The 19,007-nt window shown below is 41.6% G+C and overlaps 2 protein-coding genes and 4 non-coding genes across 7 annotated transcripts; 5 read left to right on the top strand and 1 right to left on the bottom strand.

Annotated features, from left to right (window-relative positions):
• The first annotated feature begins 404 nt into the window (after positions 1–404).
• trnap-agg (transfer RNA proline (anticodon AGG)) lies at positions 405–476 on the top strand. The gene has a single exon. It is a non-coding gene; the product is annotated as a tRNA-Pro (tRNA).
• A 123-nt stretch (positions 477–599) lies between these two features.
• trnaw-cca (transfer RNA tryptophan (anticodon CCA)) lies at positions 600–671 on the bottom strand. Its single transcript has one exon. It is a non-coding gene; the product is annotated as a tRNA-Trp (tRNA).
• A 244-nt stretch (positions 672–915) lies between these two features.
• Positions 916–989, top strand: trnai-aau (transfer RNA isoleucine (anticodon AAU)). The gene has a single exon. It is a non-coding gene; the product is annotated as a tRNA-Ile (tRNA).
• Positions 990–1,387: 398 nt separating this feature from the next.
• trnag-ucc (transfer RNA glycine (anticodon UCC)) lies at positions 1,388–1,459 on the top strand. Its single transcript has one exon. It is a non-coding gene; the product is annotated as a tRNA-Gly (tRNA).
• A 1,075-nt stretch (positions 1,460–2,534) lies between these two features.
• kncn (kinocilin) lies at positions 2,535–8,189 on the top strand. Of its 2 annotated transcripts, XM_086204979.1 has the most exons (5): positions 2,536–3,009; positions 4,842–4,910; positions 5,686–5,757; positions 6,319–6,412; positions 7,912–8,189. In XM_086204979.1, the coding sequence occupies exons 1-5, from the start codon at positions 2,862–2,864 to the stop codon at positions 7,982–7,984; spliced, it is 456 nt and encodes a 151-aa protein (XP_086061105.1). In that variant the 5' UTR covers positions 2,536–2,861; the 3' UTR covers positions 7,985–8,189. The 2 variants fall into 2 exon arrangements, with proteins under 2 accessions (XP_086061106.1, XP_086061105.1); XM_086204980.1 differs by lacking the exon at positions 5,686–5,757 and having other exon boundaries at positions 2,535–3,009.
• A 1,568-nt stretch (positions 8,190–9,757) lies between these two features.
• On the top strand, positions 9,758–13,790 carry tmem275a (transmembrane protein 275a). The gene is made up of 2 exons (XM_086204981.1): positions 9,758–10,209; positions 11,582–13,790. Exon 2 carries the CDS (start codon positions 11,691–11,693, stop codon positions 12,309–12,311), a length of 621 nt encoding a protein of 206 aa, XP_086061107.1. The 5' UTR covers positions 9,758–10,209; positions 11,582–11,690; the 3' UTR covers positions 12,312–13,790.
• The last annotated feature ends 5,217 nt before the right edge of the window (positions 13,791–19,007 follow it).

Here is a 19,007-nt window from a genome sequence, read left to right on the forward strand (position 1 = left end):
TTCTAGTTCTTTGTATGTTTTTTTTTAAATTTCCCTGATTAATGAAATAAAAAAGGCTAAAGAGACTCTTCCGTTGTGTTAAACCCAGGCCTCTGCAAAACAGCTGAGATATCAGATTTGACCAGATTTTGACCAGATTTTACTTCGCTTCGATCTACGATGACCTGGATGAATGAGAACCTACACAGACAGCTGAGATATCACTTTATATTCCTATTTACAACAACGATAACAACAAAAAACAACTGTTTATTTAATCAGGGGAAAAAAGCACACTTTGTCATGGAACCGTGTTGGTTGTAATTGGACCAGCGGTACCTTGCAGCATGATAAAACAATAGAATTTAACACTTGGAAGGAAGTTGAGAATATTGAGTCTGTTTTCCCGTGGAGGTCTGATAAGTGGCTCGTTGGTCTAGGGGTATGATTCTCGCTTAGGGTGCGAGAGGTCCCGGGTTCAAATCCCGGACGAGCCCTATTTTTGTTTCAAACAAAGGGAATTTGAGTTTTGGATCTGTTAGGAGGAAGTGAAATACGACGTGTGAAAAACTACCAAAATAAAAAAAATTAGAACTTTATTGAAAGGACAAAAAAAACTATGACCCCGACGTGATTTGAACACGCAACCTTCTGATCTGGAGTCAGACGCGCTACCGTTGCGCCACGAGGTCTTCTGTGTACAGTAGGAAGAATATTATAATAAATCTATGCATATTCGAGCCTCCGGATCACTTTCAGTGGGACTATGTTTTGTGTGACGTCTTTGCCAGGATCGACAGGTTTCTACTTTCGGAAGATGGGAACAATTTCAACGCTACAGATATAATAATACACCCTCAGTTCTGATGTACATAGACATAGAAAGCGATGTGAATATTTAGATAATAATACATATTGCTCTCCTTACGTCGACATGGCCGGTTAGCTCAGTTGGTTAGAGCGTGGTGCTAATAACGCCAAGGTCGCGGGTTCGATCCCCGTACGGGCCAATAACTTTTTCACAGGTTTCAATATATAAATTCTTTATTAAATACACATATTGTTGTAGACGGTCTATATATCAGACCCCACCATGTGCGGTTGAAAATGTCCTTAATAGTGTTTGGAACTCTAGACGCTTTATGTTTAACGCTTTTCTGGGTACTTGTATGCGTACGTATGACCAAACGATAACTTTCACGCATTTTACTGGACAGTTGTTGTTTGACTTTGAGAGACACTTACCTTGTGATGCGCGTGGTTTCGCGAGATAACGTCATGGGATCACTTGGTTGCTGTAAAACAAACCCACGAAGACTCAATAACGCGCAACAATAACATCAACTCCATTGTACCCATTCGGTTTCGACTTGGATTTTTATTTGGTTGTTTCTTCTTTCTCCTCAACGCGTTGGTGGTATAGTGGTTAGCATAGCTGCCTTCCAAGCAGTTGACCCGGGTTCGATTCCCGGCCAACGCATCAGTTTTCTTTACCCGTTTGTGATCTTGCAAGCTTCACGTAATTTTTAAGGTATAATTCTCAAATTTGTGAGAAGGCGTAATTTAACGTTTTCAAAATTATCATACTTTCACTCATCAGACCTACATCTAAAAGATTTCAAGGCCAGACCAAAGTAAGAACGCTGACACCAAACTCAGATTAAAGTTTAAACTATAAATCTTGAATTTAAAGTCAGAAAAAAACCCTTCAACACGCATTTTTTCACCGGCACGTCCTCTATATTCAGACAAGACAATTCTTTCTCAGAAATCTGACTCTAATCTCTGAATAGGCATCGGAGTAATATTTTTTTTTATCAGTTTACCTATTGGCCTCAGCTGAGATATCTAAATTGCTAGGCTTTTTACAGTCTCATTCTTTTATGTATGAAAAACACAATGACTGATGCAACAATAACTCAGAGGAAGAGCAGTCAAGACGGGTGCTAATGATGTCTGGAAGTATGACAAAAGATGAAATAACTGAAAAGAAAGTTCGGATATGTGAGAATTTAGCAATCAAAAATGAATGCATGATTTAGAAGCTCTTAAACAGAAGGACCCCTCAAGATAGATTTGAGTTGTTGATGAACCAGTCAGGATGAATGTAAAGGCTGAGATGTGGGTGTAGGGAGTATACTTATTGAACAGGAAATGTATTACTGTTTTATTTTTCTCTTCTCAGTAACTTCATAATTTGTTACCCTGTTCACAGGAGTTAATCCCTTACCCTCTCTTTCCGTCTGTTGCCATGGATATGCTATTCCTATGGCAACTGCAGGTCTTTGTGGATGGCCTCGGGCCCCCACCGTAGAGGACTCTCTGAACCTTTCATTACACATTCCCTTCAAGCTCACAGACAAATCACACAAGTAGCACATACTCTAACTCTGCATCTTAACCGCTGGCTTTCCTGTCCTGTTCTACTCTTCTTCCATCTTTTTTCGCTCTTGCTGCACGACTGTCACAACAGCAGTTTTGTCATTTTAGATTTGTTTAACTACACCAGACATCCACTGGATATGTGACACTGAATGCCAGAGCCGGTAGGAAGATCAGATCAGATTTGAAGCACACGTATCGCTGTCATAAGAGCTGCAAGCTTTCTAATTTTCTTTGGCATCAGAAACCAGAGCTCCATCTTTAAAGATGCATGAGACATCTTGATCAGTAGAGAATAGAGATGGAGAAAGTGCTTCCATGTTAGAGGGAGTCAAAGAGAGGGAGGGACAAGGCTTGAGCTCATGATAGTGAAGTTGCTCAGGGCAGCGAGGACCCAAGTACAAGTGCATTGTCGGGACGGGCCAGGGTGTGTGTGTGCGTGTGTGTCCGTGTGTGTGTATGTGTGTGTGTAGGGAAGGTGGAGGGCCTCCACCTGCTGAATGAACCCCGTCAGTGTCGGGGAGTATCATGGGCTGCGGGTGGGCTCGGCCCTGCTCAGCATTGTGGCGGGCTGCATCATCATTGGGGTGTCCAGGGAGTGCGATGCTGATGCTGTAGGAGGCATCTTCCTGGGAGCGGGAGGCCTCGGTGAGTGTGTGTCAGCTATTCTTTTAAGGAACAACTTAGAAAGGTATTTTGAATCCCAAACTTAATGAATGCCCTTCACATTATTGTCGTTACTGATGTTGTTATTTGCATTGATTCAAGTTATATAATGTGTGATAGTGGATGAATATTAATGTGTCTGGAGTCCTGAAGATGTATTTAAAAGCTCAAAAACCTACTTGTGCAGGTTTCTTTATTTTTATGAAAATTGCTGATTTTAAGCTGATGGCGTGTTTCCTGAGGTCACTACAGAAAATGTCTCATCGCTCCTGTTTGTGATCTGAGGGACGCCTTCTACAGAATTTAAATATACACACCAAATACGATCAGTGCCACTGCGTTTGATTTTACTTGTCATGCCTCCCAAATCTCATATGTTTTGTGACCTCACTGCTATCAAAACATATAGAAACGAATCAAGCGTTTCTTTGCCTGTTCATGCCCTTTGGTGACAAGAATATATTTTTCCATGCATATGTTATATAGTTTATAATCTTGAAAGCGATCAGAGAGCGTAAACGTCTCTCCCATGACAGGAGTTTCTTCTTCAGTGGTGAAATATCAAACGTGCATCGGGGTCACAGTAACAGAGTTAAAAGAAAATCACGGTCTTCACATTAACCAAGTTCTTAAGGTGTTTCTGCCAGAACGACATCAAGGAAAACCACGCGTGATTTCTGTTGCCACCCACGATAAATCAGACCCTAAATGTAATGGGTTCTTCCTGATTTGTTCCACATTCCTGCATAATCTTGATAACAGTCAAACAGAGAAATGCCATCAAATACATGACTTTTTTTTTTTTTGCGGAGGTAAAGTCAGAATGTGGCATAAACGAGGATTATTGCTTCAGTTTTAATTAAGTCGCATGAAACAAATGTATAATTGAAACAAAGACAATTACCCATGTGGTCTTTGAAAAAACAACAACCCAAAAGCGCTGTGACGCCATTATACTTGAGAAACACACCATGTGACTATTTGCATCAACCGAGCAACTGGAACTGTCTGATATCTTGATGAAGATAAAGGACTCTTTTCACTGCTTTCCTGGAAAGTAAAGAGCAAGACATCAGCATGTATTTTTAATGTGAAACACATTCTCACTGACCAGCTTTCAATAATTCATTTGTCTCTCTGTCTACATCTTAATGTGCTCAAGAATGTATTAAGTCCAAAACGGTACACGACAGCTTTAATGTCACGTAGCAGCACCTGTGCAGGAGCATCTCATTTGTGTTTTGGGGCTTACAGTATATGCACCGTGATGTCTCCTCCAACACCGAGGCTGAGTAATGAGTATGAACAGAGTGTTCTCGGCAGAATCTTTGCACTCCTTCAGCAGTTTCATGACATTTTAAGCACAGGCATGCATCACATCCGCCCCCAGGACCTGCCAGGGTGTAATGCCAGCTCTTGTAGCTTATAAGGGAAATCAATAACTGTGTTGAATTGGAGGGGAGTGCCACTGAGAGGCACACAGGCCCCACGCTTCTGATATTACTTTCAGTTCAAACAGGATACACACTGAATCTTTTACACTAACCTTGTCTCTCCTGGTGTGACACACTGGCATCCATCACATTTAAAGAAATGAAATTACCAGACTGGTATGCGGAAGTTGACGATGCAAATGTGAATATTCATGTTTTCAATCATCTGGCAGAAGAAATGATAAACATGACTTATTAATTTTAATGTCGTACCCAATATTATGACTAAAATTATTCCCAGTTGTAACCAGTTCAAAATTTCCTTGTTGAATTATCTAGCAGTGACAAGCACACACACACTGAATTATTCCTGTTTTCCAGGCCTGCTCATATCCATCTACCCCTTCATAAAAGCCTGGCTTAACATCAACCACATTCTTCCATCCTTTGGTAAGTTTGCGGATATTTTTCATTGACATTTACTTTTTTTTCCAAGCTTGTAAATGTTAACAGCACCTGTGGCATGTTAAGGGAACACAACAACATTTTAAGGGAAAAAAAACTCCGTCCATCCATCCAGAGCAATAACAGACCAGCTAGCTAGCTTAGCACATTCAATGGTCGTGTTAACATTCCTCCATCAAAACACTTAATCTGAACAAACCAAGATCTTGATCATTATAGACTTTTGACGTATGCTAACACATCCCGGCCATTACCATTCATTATGCTAAGCTGACTAGCAGTAGTGGGGCGGCGTGGTTTGGAGGTTGGGTGGCCATCTAGCAACTGAAGGGTTGCTGGTTCGATCCTCACTTCCCCCGGTGACCATGTCCAAGTGTCCTTGAGCAAGCTACTGAACCCCTAATTGCTCCTGATGGCCCTGCGATGGACTGGCAACTGTCCAGGGTGAACCCCGCCTCTCACCCAATGCCAGCTGGGATAGGCTCCAGCCCCCCGCGGCTCTTAATGGATAAGCGGTTTAGAAAATGGATGGATGGATAACTAGCAGTAATCTGGTCTATGTGGGTTTCAGCTCCTGAATGCGCACACAGGAGAGAAGAGTGTCCAGCTTCATATCTGTTTCTAGATGCTAGATAAAAGTATTTCCCAAAAAGTCCGTATATCCATCCAAGTATTCAAATTTGTCCACGGAAGCCATTCAAAATCATATCTGCTGTACAGAATTCTCTGAAAATCTCAATAGAAAGATTTACTTCCCCAGGAAACTTCCGAGTGCACCCCGCGCCGGCCATTACCGTCCCTGAACAACCAGTAGACACACTAAAGCGGGAAGGTGAGTGTCATGACTGATGAGAGCAAGATGCTGAGTCCAGGAGGTGCTGGCAACAGCTGTGTCCCAGAGGCTTGGCGTTGTCTGCTATTGTTAACACTCCTTCTGAGGAACTTCCTGAGGGAATTCCCTCAAATTTAAACATCTACTTGGACTCTGAAAGTATTGTTGTAGTCGAAGATCAAGCTGACAGTGCAAATCTTGGCCCTCGCTCTAAAATTCACATGCTAAGAATTATGAGAAAATTAGTCAAGTGATGATGTATAAAAGGTCAAAGGTCTCCTACAATGTGACATTATAATGTTAAAAAAAGAAGAACAACACTCTTTTGGCCATATCAAATGTAATTTCAGTATATATTATGAAATCAAGCAAGAAAAAAGAATCAAGTGTGGCGTGAATTCAAATAGAAAATACATTTTTAAAAGCACGAGTCAGCGTGTTGTAAATGATCACAACTATGTGAAGTAAGGCAGGAACTACGTAACTGCTCTATATGCCATTTCACATCATACTCTCCTGAAGGCTGCTGTGCGTTTGTTTGCTCTCCTGTGGTCTTGGCAGGGACTCAGAGTCAACTCAACCTGGAACGTTCTAAGAGTCGAATGGGAACCTTTGTGGAGGGAGGACCGATGTCCGAGACCAACCCAGAAGAGGGGTACAAGATCAGCTCTGTTTCACGCTCACCATGAACTTGTGCTGGTTGTACAGTGCAGGGATTCACAATCTTTTATAACTTCATCGTGAATGGCCATAGCATTTAAAAATGACTGCTAAATAACACAACAAATCATGGATTTCTATATGTATGATGTTTTTGATTTTAATTATAAAGCTACATCGTAAACATATTTGCAAAGGGGAATTTGGGGGAACAGCGTGGCTCAGAATGGCCATCTAGTAACCAATGGCTCTCTGGTGCAGTGCCTGCTTCACCTGCAGCTTTTACTGCCATGAATATAAAAATAAAACTCTATATACTGTGAATACAATCCATTTACCTCTTACTTTTAAGTTTGATACCACCTCATAACACATTTGAACTAAAAACAAAAGACGTAGAAGAAACTAAACTAAGAAATTTAACTGCCTTGTGTATTAAGTAACAAACTAATGAAAATACAACATATAGTGCAGGAAGTGATCTTCGTTTCATTATTTTTCCAAGTGCTACATTGTTTCTAGTCAGTCAGGTGGATGATCAAAATATTGTTCTGCAAGTAATAGATTTATTTTTGCATCATATCAACAGAATAGCCAACCAGACAGCTTATGTAAGAGCTCTTTTATTGCCTGCCAAACCTATTTAGAAGAGAAAAGGAGACTTTCAGAAGTGAATATACAGGTTACAGTATCAACCCTTTCTTCCATTGCCAATCACTTTGGATGGTGTTGCCATGGTTACTCAGATTTAGATAGTTTCAGGGCTGTCATTTTACATCTTTTATCAACCATGCGTGTCATGTGGTGATCAGAATGACACCACAAATAAAGCGTACAGTACATGTATCAGTGCAGTTTCACAAAAAAGATTTCTTCGAGCTGGAGCGCGTCATATTCTCATATAAATGAACGTCCCTTATATTCAAGCCTTTGCCAAATGAGTTTTCACAATTCCCGTTTGGCTCATCACAGCCAGGCAAATCTCTCTGCATTTCACAGTAGATGGATTTTGGGTTTGCACTGACGTTCCTGTGCTGCCAGGAGGAGTCATACTGCACAATAATCCATGGGCAGAGATGGCAAGGTTGGCCCTCTGCTAACTTGAATGCAATGGAATGATTTAATCACGCGGCTCTTTAAAATGTAGGAAAGTTTTTAGACCAAATGGATCAAATTGTGATAATGAAACAAGTCATTTCGTTGGGATTTTGTGACTCAATGCAGTTTACCCACTGTGTGAATGCTTGTTTGTATTGTAATGAGCCTTGTTTCCAGAAGATGGAGACAAAATGCTGCAAAATAGCTTTAAAAAGTGTGTCTTATCACTATTACTACCTTAGAGAGACATATTTTTTAGGCAACTGCGAAGATTACATTACCTAATGATGCGCCACAAATAAAGTCAGTAAAGATTGGAAGGAAAGAGTTTTGTGTCGAATATAAAAGACAGAAAAAAGGAATTTGTTGCTAACGTGCTGCTTTGTGTGGTTGCAGGACGTCCTCCGACATGCCGGATGTCTTATCCAGACGGAAGCTGAAGCAGTCGCCTTCCGAGGACCTGCCGTGACGTCATCCTTGAGAAACAACTGAGCCTACCGTTGCCTCTATTTGATTTCTTTCCAATGTGGGGAAAAATGGATTGAATTTTGCAACATTTAAATCTTTCACATGTCAAGTTTAAGGCGTTTTTTTTCCTGCTAAATGTGCCTTTTAGATGAGATCACTGTATAATAATGTGTTGTGTGGTTTAATAAACTTACCCAGAGATGAATGGACCTCAGGTGCCCGATTAAGGTTGTCAGTGAAGTATACTTTATGACACTGAATGAGGCAAATGAAGCCCAGTAGTCCCACTTCTATGCATCTCATCATCGCACAATGTTCTCAGCCACCAATTAAGAAATGATTATGGTCGTTATGTGATGATGGGCTTCGTACATGATTCAGCTCAGGTTCCCTGGCTCGTATTTGTCATTAGCATTACAAGAGGGAATACGTCCATGTGTATTACACACATAAATAGCTAAATCCCTTGCATGCACACACTAAACTGCACCCCTGCAGAGAAGTATAATGCATTGATATTCAGGACATCGCAGGCAGAGTGGCTGCTGCATGGGAAATGGTGTGGGGACAAAAAGTGCGAGGCTGAATAATGCTTTGATGGTTCACAGCCACAGGAGCCGGATGAGTCTGTGGGGCCGTGATGACAACCAGCAGTTTGTCAGGCTTCAAAGCACAATGCCACAGTCCACCCTCCCTCTGTGTCTGAATGAAGTAAAATTTTGGAAGAACACACAATAGACATTTAATTTCACGTCATCCAAGATGGGTTGGAGTGATCAAAAACACAAAACTGCTCATTTTTATAAATGTAATAGAAGGTAAACATATCTACGCCATCCATCAATGCAAATCTCCAAAAACAGCAAGATGCAATCAAAATCCAGAAGTCGTCTTAAAACAAAAACTGTGACACATCCCCAGAATCAAATATTCTGACGTTCACCCCTTTTAGTGTTCAATCCTGGAAGCCAGCAACATATACTTAGCCTGAAGCAAATAGCGATCAACAGCTAACAGAGAAAACTGCCAAGAAAAACATCTAAAATGCATGCATCATCCAGTATAATCCATATCTTCCCAAAACATGTTGATTAGAGCTAAAAATAAACTATAATGCTCTTCTTGTTTAACGCTCATTTATGGTAGCAAAAGCGTCATCAACTGACCACATGAAAGTGAACGTGGATTACTGAGCGTATAGTTGAATTAGGAAGATGTGGATTATACCAGATAATGTGATTCAGAGTTTATAAATCGATGTTCAGGACCATTTTACTGTTGCTACCTACTAGTTACCATTAGCTTCAAGCTAAACATACATGGCTGTTTTCTTCGCATTCTGGAGTCAAAAAAATAATAAAGGAGGGGAAAATATCTTTGTGAGCTCAAGTAACCTATTTTTGGGTACTTTAAAGGCATAAAACCCCACTTTTGGATCAAATATTACTTTACTTAACCCATAATAAACAGACTGTTATACAATATTATTTTAAAAAGTAGATTCAAAAAGTTGGAATATACAAAGCCCATGATTTTGAGGGCATGAGATATAAGGTGTCCCCTTAACCCCCCCTTTAGCTTCTAGAATGAGCACAGAAAAATCTCGGTGAATTCAAGAGTTCCTTTAACATGAGATTCATTTTTTAAGTTTGAAATACATAAATGTATGCTTCTTCCTCTTTAAGAACCATCATAAATAAATAAAGGCTGAGCAACAACCTTCACCTTCACCATCCTCTTCACACACACACACACACACACACACACACACACACACACACACACCCGCTGGCGGGGGCGAGGAGGAGGCAGGAGACTCGCATCCAGCGGTTGACAGAGGAGAGAAGATGCAGCGGATGAAAGACGGAACATGAAGACGCCTCGTATACATGAACCGTTTCCTCCTATTTCAGCGTGACCTGTCTGTCAGGTGCTGCGTGCGCGTCTGTCTCCACGTCCACGCACGGCGCTGCGTCTGCATGTCAACTTAGAGGAAATGCCATCTCACCTAAGTGATCTCCTCTCTCCCCGCGGATGTGGTCAGATCACCCCCCGGTGCGTTGCCCTGCTCTGACTGACTGACTGTCATGACTTGTGCCCTTAGGACCTTAAATCTTCGACATCAGGATGAAAATCCGCCGTTTGACGCGTCCTTTCAACCTCTCAGTAAGCACACCGGCAACTGAGCATCCTTGATTAAACCATGGAAAGTCCTCCATGTGATGGGTAAGACGGTTATTTTTGTTGTTGTTGTAGTTGTTGTTTTATGTCACGGGATCAGGGCTGAAACCATTTGAATGTATGACACACAGTCTCCTCGTCAGGGGCTTTGATACTCCAGCCCACACCCCCTCTTCATTAGCTCTGAGGCTGCGGGCTGCAATGAGGGGCTTGATTCCATTGCTACTAAATGCTCTTGATGCTTTCCCTCAGTGGGCAAGATGGAGATAACTGAAGCGGCTGCAGTGCCACTGTAAACACATTTACCTGACCTAGCAGATTGTTTTCATGACTGATGGAGATCATCTTTATTCCAGAGCTCAAAGTGACGCATTCAAATCGCTTCTTTAGTTCATCAAACCATCCAAACTTGAGGACCCCCCCCCCCCCCCCCCCATCATGGATGACACAAGAGCAGCACTAATCCTAAAGCAGCCATGTTTGACATTCAAATCCATTATTTAACATTTCATTGACGATCAAAATAGTTGGCAGCACATTTTTTTCCCCACTACTAATCAATGAATTGTCAAATCTGTAAACTTGAGTGCTTTGTTCTATTTTGTTTGTTCTTAACTTTGTCTTGTTGGTCCCGTGATCAGCTCATGTGTAAATAAATACAATCTTAATGCTGCTGGTGTAAAATTAATGCGAAGACGTGAAGAAGAAAATGAGCCGTGATTCTGATCAATATGATTATTTTTTAAATAGCCTTTTAAAACAGGAGCGATAGCCACAGGGTGCGAATGAATCTCCTCTACAGTGTGATTTAACTTATATAATAATGATAATATAATGACGCATTTTATTTAAGGGAGCCTTTTCAAACAGCAACAAAAATGAAAATGTTAAATCAAACACAGCATTAAACACAATAAAAGGTAACTACAATTGTGCATGCAGGATAAATTATTAATTGTTATTCTAATATTTATAAGGTAATTTTATATGCTACAAAAACAATCAGATCTCAACTATCTCTGTTTTTTTGTTCTATTTATTTGTTTCAGTCTTTATTTCTCTGCCTGAGTTACAAATGTTGTCTTATGCAACATTTCCCAACATTCCAATCTAATTTCTTTCCTGGTTTTATAGACCACATCCACTCAGGAGTGCTGGGATGTTTGTTTTATCATGTCGAGCCAGAGCGAGCATGTGTGTGTGTAATGAGGGGCAGCAGGTCAGAGTGATGAATGTTCACTGATGGGTGACACACACTCTTGGGGACACTTCGCTATATGCCTTGTGATTAGTAGAACGCCACACACACACACACACACACACACACACACACACACACACACACATACAAACACACACTTCCATTCTTCTACTGCGTGTCAAAGTCCTTACAGCTGTTGTTTATCGTCACTTACAGACAAAGGTGTTCCCCAGCTGTGACACACTCAGAGTGTGTGTGTGTTTAAAACATGAGGAAGAGTTTGGAGTAAAGATTTAACACGCACAGCGAACCTGGATGTGAAGACATGGTCATCACTGATAGAAACACCGGCACCCCTGTGCCCAAGAAGGAGCCACAAAAGAAGAAGAGAAGACAGTCTCGCCCTCATGGCCTGCCGTCTCCGGCGCTATGCTGTGCGTGCGGCCTGTGCATCATGCTGGCTGGACTCAACATCACCTTGGTGGGGGCATTCGCCTTCAGCACTCTGGTGCCTTCTGCCAACCCCCCGATCATCATCGGACCCATCCTGCTGCTGGTGGCCTTTACCTTTTTTGGGGCCTGTTGCGTGTGCAGCCGCCTCCCTCCTCCTCACAGCTCACGCAGCTCTAAGGTGGGTGGCAGGGGCCTGGGTTTGATGGGACACGGTGGGCTGGCTGGGGGTGCCGCGTTCGAAATAGAGACTAGTGAGCACACGCTGCAGGATACGACAGCTGTGCAGCTCAGCCCAACATCCTCCCCTGGATCATCCCGGGCATCCAGCCCAGAAAAAGAGGTCCCTGATGCAGCCTTACCAGGGACATGCAAGCTCTTCACCATGGAGACCAACGGCCCTTCTTCTCTCTCCGCCACTGCCGTTTACTCAGCCTCCACAGCTCCAGGAGGGGAGGTGAAGCTCAACCTGCCACGTGAAGAAGTAGTCACCTAGCAGAGCAGAAACTCTCTCAAGGACGAAGTACTCACTGTGTAAATAACCCTCTGGGTTGGGCTTGCTGAGTGTGATTCTGTCCTCTAGTTGTGCCATATTTCTGGATGTGAGAAGTTGTCAACAGTATGCTTTTGATTTCTTTGCAACCAACTGATAACTAGCATGAAACATTAACGTGGATCGTAAGTGGTGGAATTAAAATTCCTACCTCTCTTTGTGCTGTTTTTCTTACAGCTTTTCGGTTTTCAACGTGGGGCATTATGAGCAGTCTGGAAACCTCAGCTCTCAGTACAGGGCTCACCTGAAATACGTATTCTGAAATGTTAAATATTACATGTGAGAGACCAGTTGTGAACTGTACAAGTATGTTTGCAGTGACATTCTGTATTCCAGTCTGGGAGCTGAAATTATTTTGGCAGTTGTAGTTCCCAAAGGTCTCAGCTGAGATTTGAATCTTAGTGTTTACAGTGTTCTCTCTCTACATAAATGCAGTACATTTACTTTGGTGTGTTACAGTAATTCTGTGTATAATGTTGGATCATGGAAGCTTTTGTCAGCACAACAACATGAACACTGTGAATATTGTGTTTCTGCCCACATTACTGATCATGATCAAGTTGGTATAGCAAGGTAGCAAGACATTTGTCCCTGGATTTACACGAGTTGCACAGACATGTAAGTGTATTTTGTTGTTTTTCCAGATCCGATATGACAAACCTCAAGTTCATAAAGCACAGACAAGCCAAGAAGTTGTAAAAGCATTTAGTATTTATTGAGATTATGTAAAACTGTATCTCCGTCACTGTGCGGTGTCTCCTTGTCAGTTAAGTTCTGGCCAAAGCAGATACTCAAAACCCGATTTTCCTGTGAATGGAAAGTTGCCTTAGATTGAGACATCAGGATCAAACTAATGAGGGCTATTTTACAGTAAAAGTGCACAAAAGCATTTCCTTCAGAAAGTCTTTGTTTGGATTTGACTTTCTGTTTCGAATTGTTTGGGAAGACGTAAGTACATGTAGTTCTGTAGATACCGTGGCTATAGATGGTTTAAACGGGGCATCTTCGGCACTCATATGACCAGAACATTCTTGTGTACTGAAGTATTATTCAACGTATGTCACACAGCTCCTCAAGAAGACCAGTTTCTCTGCCAAGGCTCATATTTTAGCCAAAGGGTTTACTTCTGCATGTTCAAAGAACTGAATTCAAATGCAAAATGAACTGTCGATGTTTATCAGTGTGTTTTTAAGTTTCTGTTGCATAAAAATCTGACATATCTATAGGATATTTTTCTGAAGATTTAAATTTGTTTTATTTTAAAAGGAACCAATTAAAACGTGAATCTTGCAAATAAAGATATTCTTTCATTCGTATGTGAATGGTTACTCATTGCGTGTGTGACACTGTGTTCTTGACTTTTTTTTTTGTCATTGTGAAGTGATTTGAATAAAAGCTCCCATCGGATTTGGATAAAAGTGGCTTCTTGGTGTGCTATGATGATTACTCTCAAGAGTCTACACATAAATGCTTTCCCAGATGTCAGAAATACTTACTTTTCACAACTATCATGGGTTCTCTATTGATTTATTCTTTTTTCTATAAAATGTGACAAATTTATGAAAAATCAACATCATTTCCACATCTCAGAAAATAATACTTCTCCCAAAAAGTGTATTTTTCATTTCAAGTGCTCACACATAGTGTCTTGAGCTCAAAAAGACTTTTCTTCCCTTCTGCATCTCTCCTTTATGACTCTAGAATGTAGAAAGTGCAAGCTGTGTCTATGTAGCTAGAAGCTAATGCTGACTGCTGACTAACAACAGCAACGCTGCACAATAAAAATCATTTAAAACATCTTCTTTTGCTAGTATCGTTAAGCTATAACACTTCCACTTTGGCACTACTGTGAATGACACCAGTCTGACCAGTGCAAGCCAGCTGGTTCAACTCTATGTGCTAGCTGGTCGTGCTCATGCTAATAGCAATGCTAACAAGAATTAAATCAAATGAATGAAACAAAGGGGTTATATTCTTTTTTTTTTTCACCAACAATAAAAGTGTTTTTCTGTTCCTGAGAATACGGCTGGTTAAAGAAAACACACACCATACGCTGGAGAGCTGGTAAACTGATGTTTTTGGTAAAATGTTGTTGCTGTAGCTGATGTTAGCGCTCAGTCGCTAGTAGCTGGAAAGCTAAATATATGTGGCTGTTTTGTTTCTGCATTTTGAAGTCACAAAAAAGAAATGCAGCATGGAAAAAAATGTCTTTGTGAGCTAAAGAAACCTATCAGTGAATATATGAATGACAACATTTTTTTTTTTTTTTTTTTTAGTGGAGCATTATTTTGAAATTAACATATTTTTCCACACAAGGAACCCAAAGTAGAGTTTTATCAAACACAGAGAAGCAGCACATCTGCATGTCTGAGTCGATGGAAACCAACCTTAAATGGTTACATTAAAACTTTATGTCACTAGAATAACCAATTAATTGATTCAATCCGAGACAAATCGTTTAATGTGAAAAAGAAAGTTTGAAAAACTTTGCCACATTCTAAGATAAGGTGATCATGTATCAGTAAGTTTCAGCTGCACCAGTTTGATAAGCTTTGAATATGTGGGAGTGTAAATATGTCGCCACTGGGGGGCGCTGGAGTCACATCTCCCTCTCTCTCTCTGGTTAAATTAAAAGCTGCTGCCTGCTGCTGTTGTTTGAGATCAAACCAGCAGATGTCAGAAGATGATGATACATCTGTTAGCTGTTATTGAGCCTGCCAGGGAAGAAAATGTGCAGCAGATTACATTGAAACGAATTTTATTACACCGCAATTTGCATAGATCACTGCCAAATTAAAGTATAGGAGATTTTTATAGTTCTTCCTTAGAATGTGCTGTTTAGAGAATTTTGGACGCCTCTGCAGTCAAGACTCAGAAGAATATAGGAAATTTTGTGGAGCGATTCGAACCAATAAACAAACAGTTGCGTTTGATAATCTCAGCTGACTGCATCAATTGCATCTGCGTTAGCATCGTGGTGACCATCCAGCAGATATCGCTCTCTTGTGCTCTTCAGACGACGAAGGCAGAGCTCTGGAGTGTCCTACTTTCTGAGGCAGCTCACAAAAGGCTGGATTTTTGCTATCAGGGACTGACGTTCAATTTCTCTGTTTGGGCAGTGCCTTTTTTTTTCTCTAAAGAATATTAAAGCATCTAGCTTTTGCCTGACCCATTTCTCTTTAATGGATCAGTTTATTTCAGGTGATTATTTTTCAGACGTTTACAGTGCGGATGAGATGAGAATGGTTGGAGGCAGCAGATGGTGGGTTGAGCCTGGTCACTGATACTGAATGAGCCAGGTGGGAAACTCAGCCAAGACACTGAGGCTGTCTTAGACCAGCAGCGTATAATGGGATTTGCTGTGATTAAGCTGTACTGGAACAGTGAATATTTTGGGACAACACAAACTTATCTGAAACATAACACCTTTCAACTTCTTCCACAAAGCATTTTCCACGGGACATGTCCTCCCTGCGCCTTCCCGTTGGCCTTGACTGAACGTTTTCAATCTTTAGCCAGCTGGAGGCTCGAGACACAATACATTTATTGCTTTTATGGGGCGAGCAGGTTTGTAGGTAAGCTGCAGCAGTGAGGAGAATATTTACATCTTTATGCTCATGAAGAGCAAAGCTCAGGGAGAGGGGTCACAGTTTAGTCTTGTTGTTAAGCTTACTTGCCAAAAAAAAAGGTTCAAATAGAGATCAGCATCTGCCCTTTGAACCTCCCTGCCTTGCTTTAAAAACGAAACAATTTTTCAATCACTTTAATACGCCAGAAGGGGGTTGCATTTTATGAGCTTGCATTTTTGATGGGATATCGTGACATCCTTATCTCTGCCTCGGAGATCATGCTTTCAGTGCTTTTTGTACGTCAGCAGGACAACGCAATAACTATGAAGACAAGGGAGGACCATTTAAATTTTGTGGCAGATTAGTCATAGCACCTCCTGGGGGGAAAGTTCACCTTTGCAGTGAGCGCTTTCTTATTATAACCACCAAACCTCACTTTAAATGAGAGGAATCCAGTCCCATCTTACACTTGAACGGTTGACTTTCTATTAGCCTTTTCATCTTTTTCAGCAAGAGCACTGAACGTGAATCCAGACTTACTTAATGCAAGAATTTTAAAATTATTGAATGGCTGATTTAGCTCGACAGTTTCATGCCAGATGAAGGCTAATGATATGCTTTAAGCAAACACACCGCCTATGTCTTTGGCCTTGATTTCATTTTTAATAAGAGCAGATATCAATGGTGTCCTGTGGCTTTTACAGAGAAGCGCACATTAAAGGAAATATGCTTCATTTCTGTCTGAAAAGTGTAGAGAAAACAAGCCCTGAAGGAGCAAAGATGTGTACACAAGTGCAGTAGTAAGTGTTGACACATCTCTTTGCCTCTTTCATATCTGGAATTTGCATTGGTGCATCCATATTGATGACTTGCAGGAACACTTATCTTTTAGAGGCATCCTGACTTACAAAACTGCCAGCAAGACTGCTGCTAACTTTAAATATGATTAACATACGATCTGTGTTTTGTTGACATCCTCAGGCAGAATTTCGTTGTCAGGTTGTTGTTGTTTTTTTTGGTGCTTACGATCACAACCATAAATACATATAAATCTGAAAAGTGCGGTGCGCAAAAGTATTCAGCCCCCCCTCTGTCGATACTTTGTGGAACCGCTTTTTGCTGCAGCTACAACTGCAAGTCTTTTGGGGTTTGTGTCTACCAGCTTTGCACATCTGGAGACTGAATTTTTTGCCACTTCTTCTTCTTCTTCTTCTTGTGACAGCTCAAGCTCAGTCACATTAGATGGAGAGCATTTGTGAACGGCAGTTTTCAGCTCTTGCCACAGATTGGATTTAGGTCTGGACTTTAACTGGGCCAGTCTAACACATTAATAAGTTTTGTTTTAAACCATTCCATTGTTGCCCTGGCTTTATGTTTGGGGTTGTTCTCCTGCCGGAAGGTGATCCACCGCCCCAGTCCCAAGTCTTTTGCTGACTCCAACAGGTTTTCTCGCAAGATTGCCCTGTATTTGCCTCCATCCATCTTCCCTGTCCCTGCTGAAGAGAAGCACCCCTGGAGCCTGATGCTGCCACCACCATGTCTGACAGTGGGATGGTGTGTTCAGAGTGATATGCTGTGTTAGTTTTCTGACATACATATCGTTTTGCACTTAGGCCAAAAAGTTCAGTTTTGGTCTCATCTGACCAGAGCACCTTCTTCCACACTTCTGGCAAACTGCCTGGCCTTCTAATGGTTTTCTTTTAACAGTGGCTTTCTTCTTGCCACTCTTCCATAAAGTGGAGATTTGTACAGTGTACAGCCAATAGTTGTCCTATGGACAGATTCTTCCACCTGAGCTGTGGATCTCGCAGTTCGTTATGTCACCACCATAGGTTTGCAGTTGTGCCATACTCTTTCCATTTCTGGATGATGGATTGGACAGTGCCCCATGAGACATTCAAAGTTTGGGAAATCTTTTTATAGCTTAACCCTGCTTTAAACTTCTTCACAACTTTATCCCTGACATGTCCAGCATGGGCAGCATGGGTGGTGCAGTGGTCAGCACTGTCGCCTAAGACGGTTCCAGGTTGGAGCCCCGGCTCCATCACAGGATCTTTCTGTGTGGAGTCTCCATGTTCTCCCTGTTCCTGTGTGGGTTCTCTCTGGTACTCCAGCTTCCTCCCACAGTCCAAAGACATCAAGAGGGGACGAGGCTGATTGATACTCTAAATTGACCGTAGGTGTGACTGTGAGTGTGAATGGTTGTCTGTCTCTATGTGTTGGCCCTGTGATGGACTGGTGACCTGTCCAGGGTGAACCTCGCCTCTCGCCTTAAGTCTGCTGGGGTAGGCTCCAGCAGCCCCCCCCCTCACCCATGATGGATAAGCGGTATAGAAAATGGATGGATGTCTGTGTCCGTTGGACTTCATGGTGATGTTTGCTGCCCAATATTCTCTTAACAAAACTCTGAGGCTGTCTCACAACAGCTGTATTAGCCGAGGTTAGATTACACACAGGTGGGCTCTATTTAGTCATTCAGTCAACATTAAATCATTCAGCAATCATTAGGCAACTTCTGGAAGTAATTGGTTGCACTCAGAGAAAAAAGGGGCTGAATACTTTTGCACACCGCGCTTTTCAGTTTTTTATTTGTAAAAAAATTTAAAATCATCGATCATTTTCTTTGTACTTCACAATTGTGTGCCACTTTGTTTTGGTCTTTCATTTAAAATTCCAATAAAATATATTTATGTTTGTGGTTGTAATGTGACAAAATGTGGAAAAGTTCAAAGGGCATGAATACTTTTGCAAGCCACTGTTTATACGATAAAATTGTGCAAAACTGAGGCATACATTTGGTGAAACCACTGCCTGTCTTCATTCATGACAAGATACTGCACAGAGAAACCACTACTCCTGCCACACACACACACACACACACACACACACACACACACACACACACACACACACACACACACACACACACAAACACCTGCAGTCACAAGCATCCCAGCCACTCTAAACCGGAGTGTGGCGGATTCTAATGCTTCGTTCATGTGGTCTTACATGGATGGGCTTGTGTGAGAACACTGACTAGAATGAGTCGGCAGGGGAGGGGAGAGGAGGG

Source organism: Aulostomus chinensis, chromosome 5 (genome assembly GCF_037954235.1).
Source record: "Aulostomus chinensis isolate RoL2024-O1b breed Wild chromosome 5, RoL_Achi_v1.0, whole genome shotgun sequence".
NCBI classification, from domain to species: domain Eukaryota; kingdom Metazoa; phylum Chordata; class Actinopteri; order Syngnathiformes; family Aulostomidae; genus Aulostomus; species Aulostomus chinensis.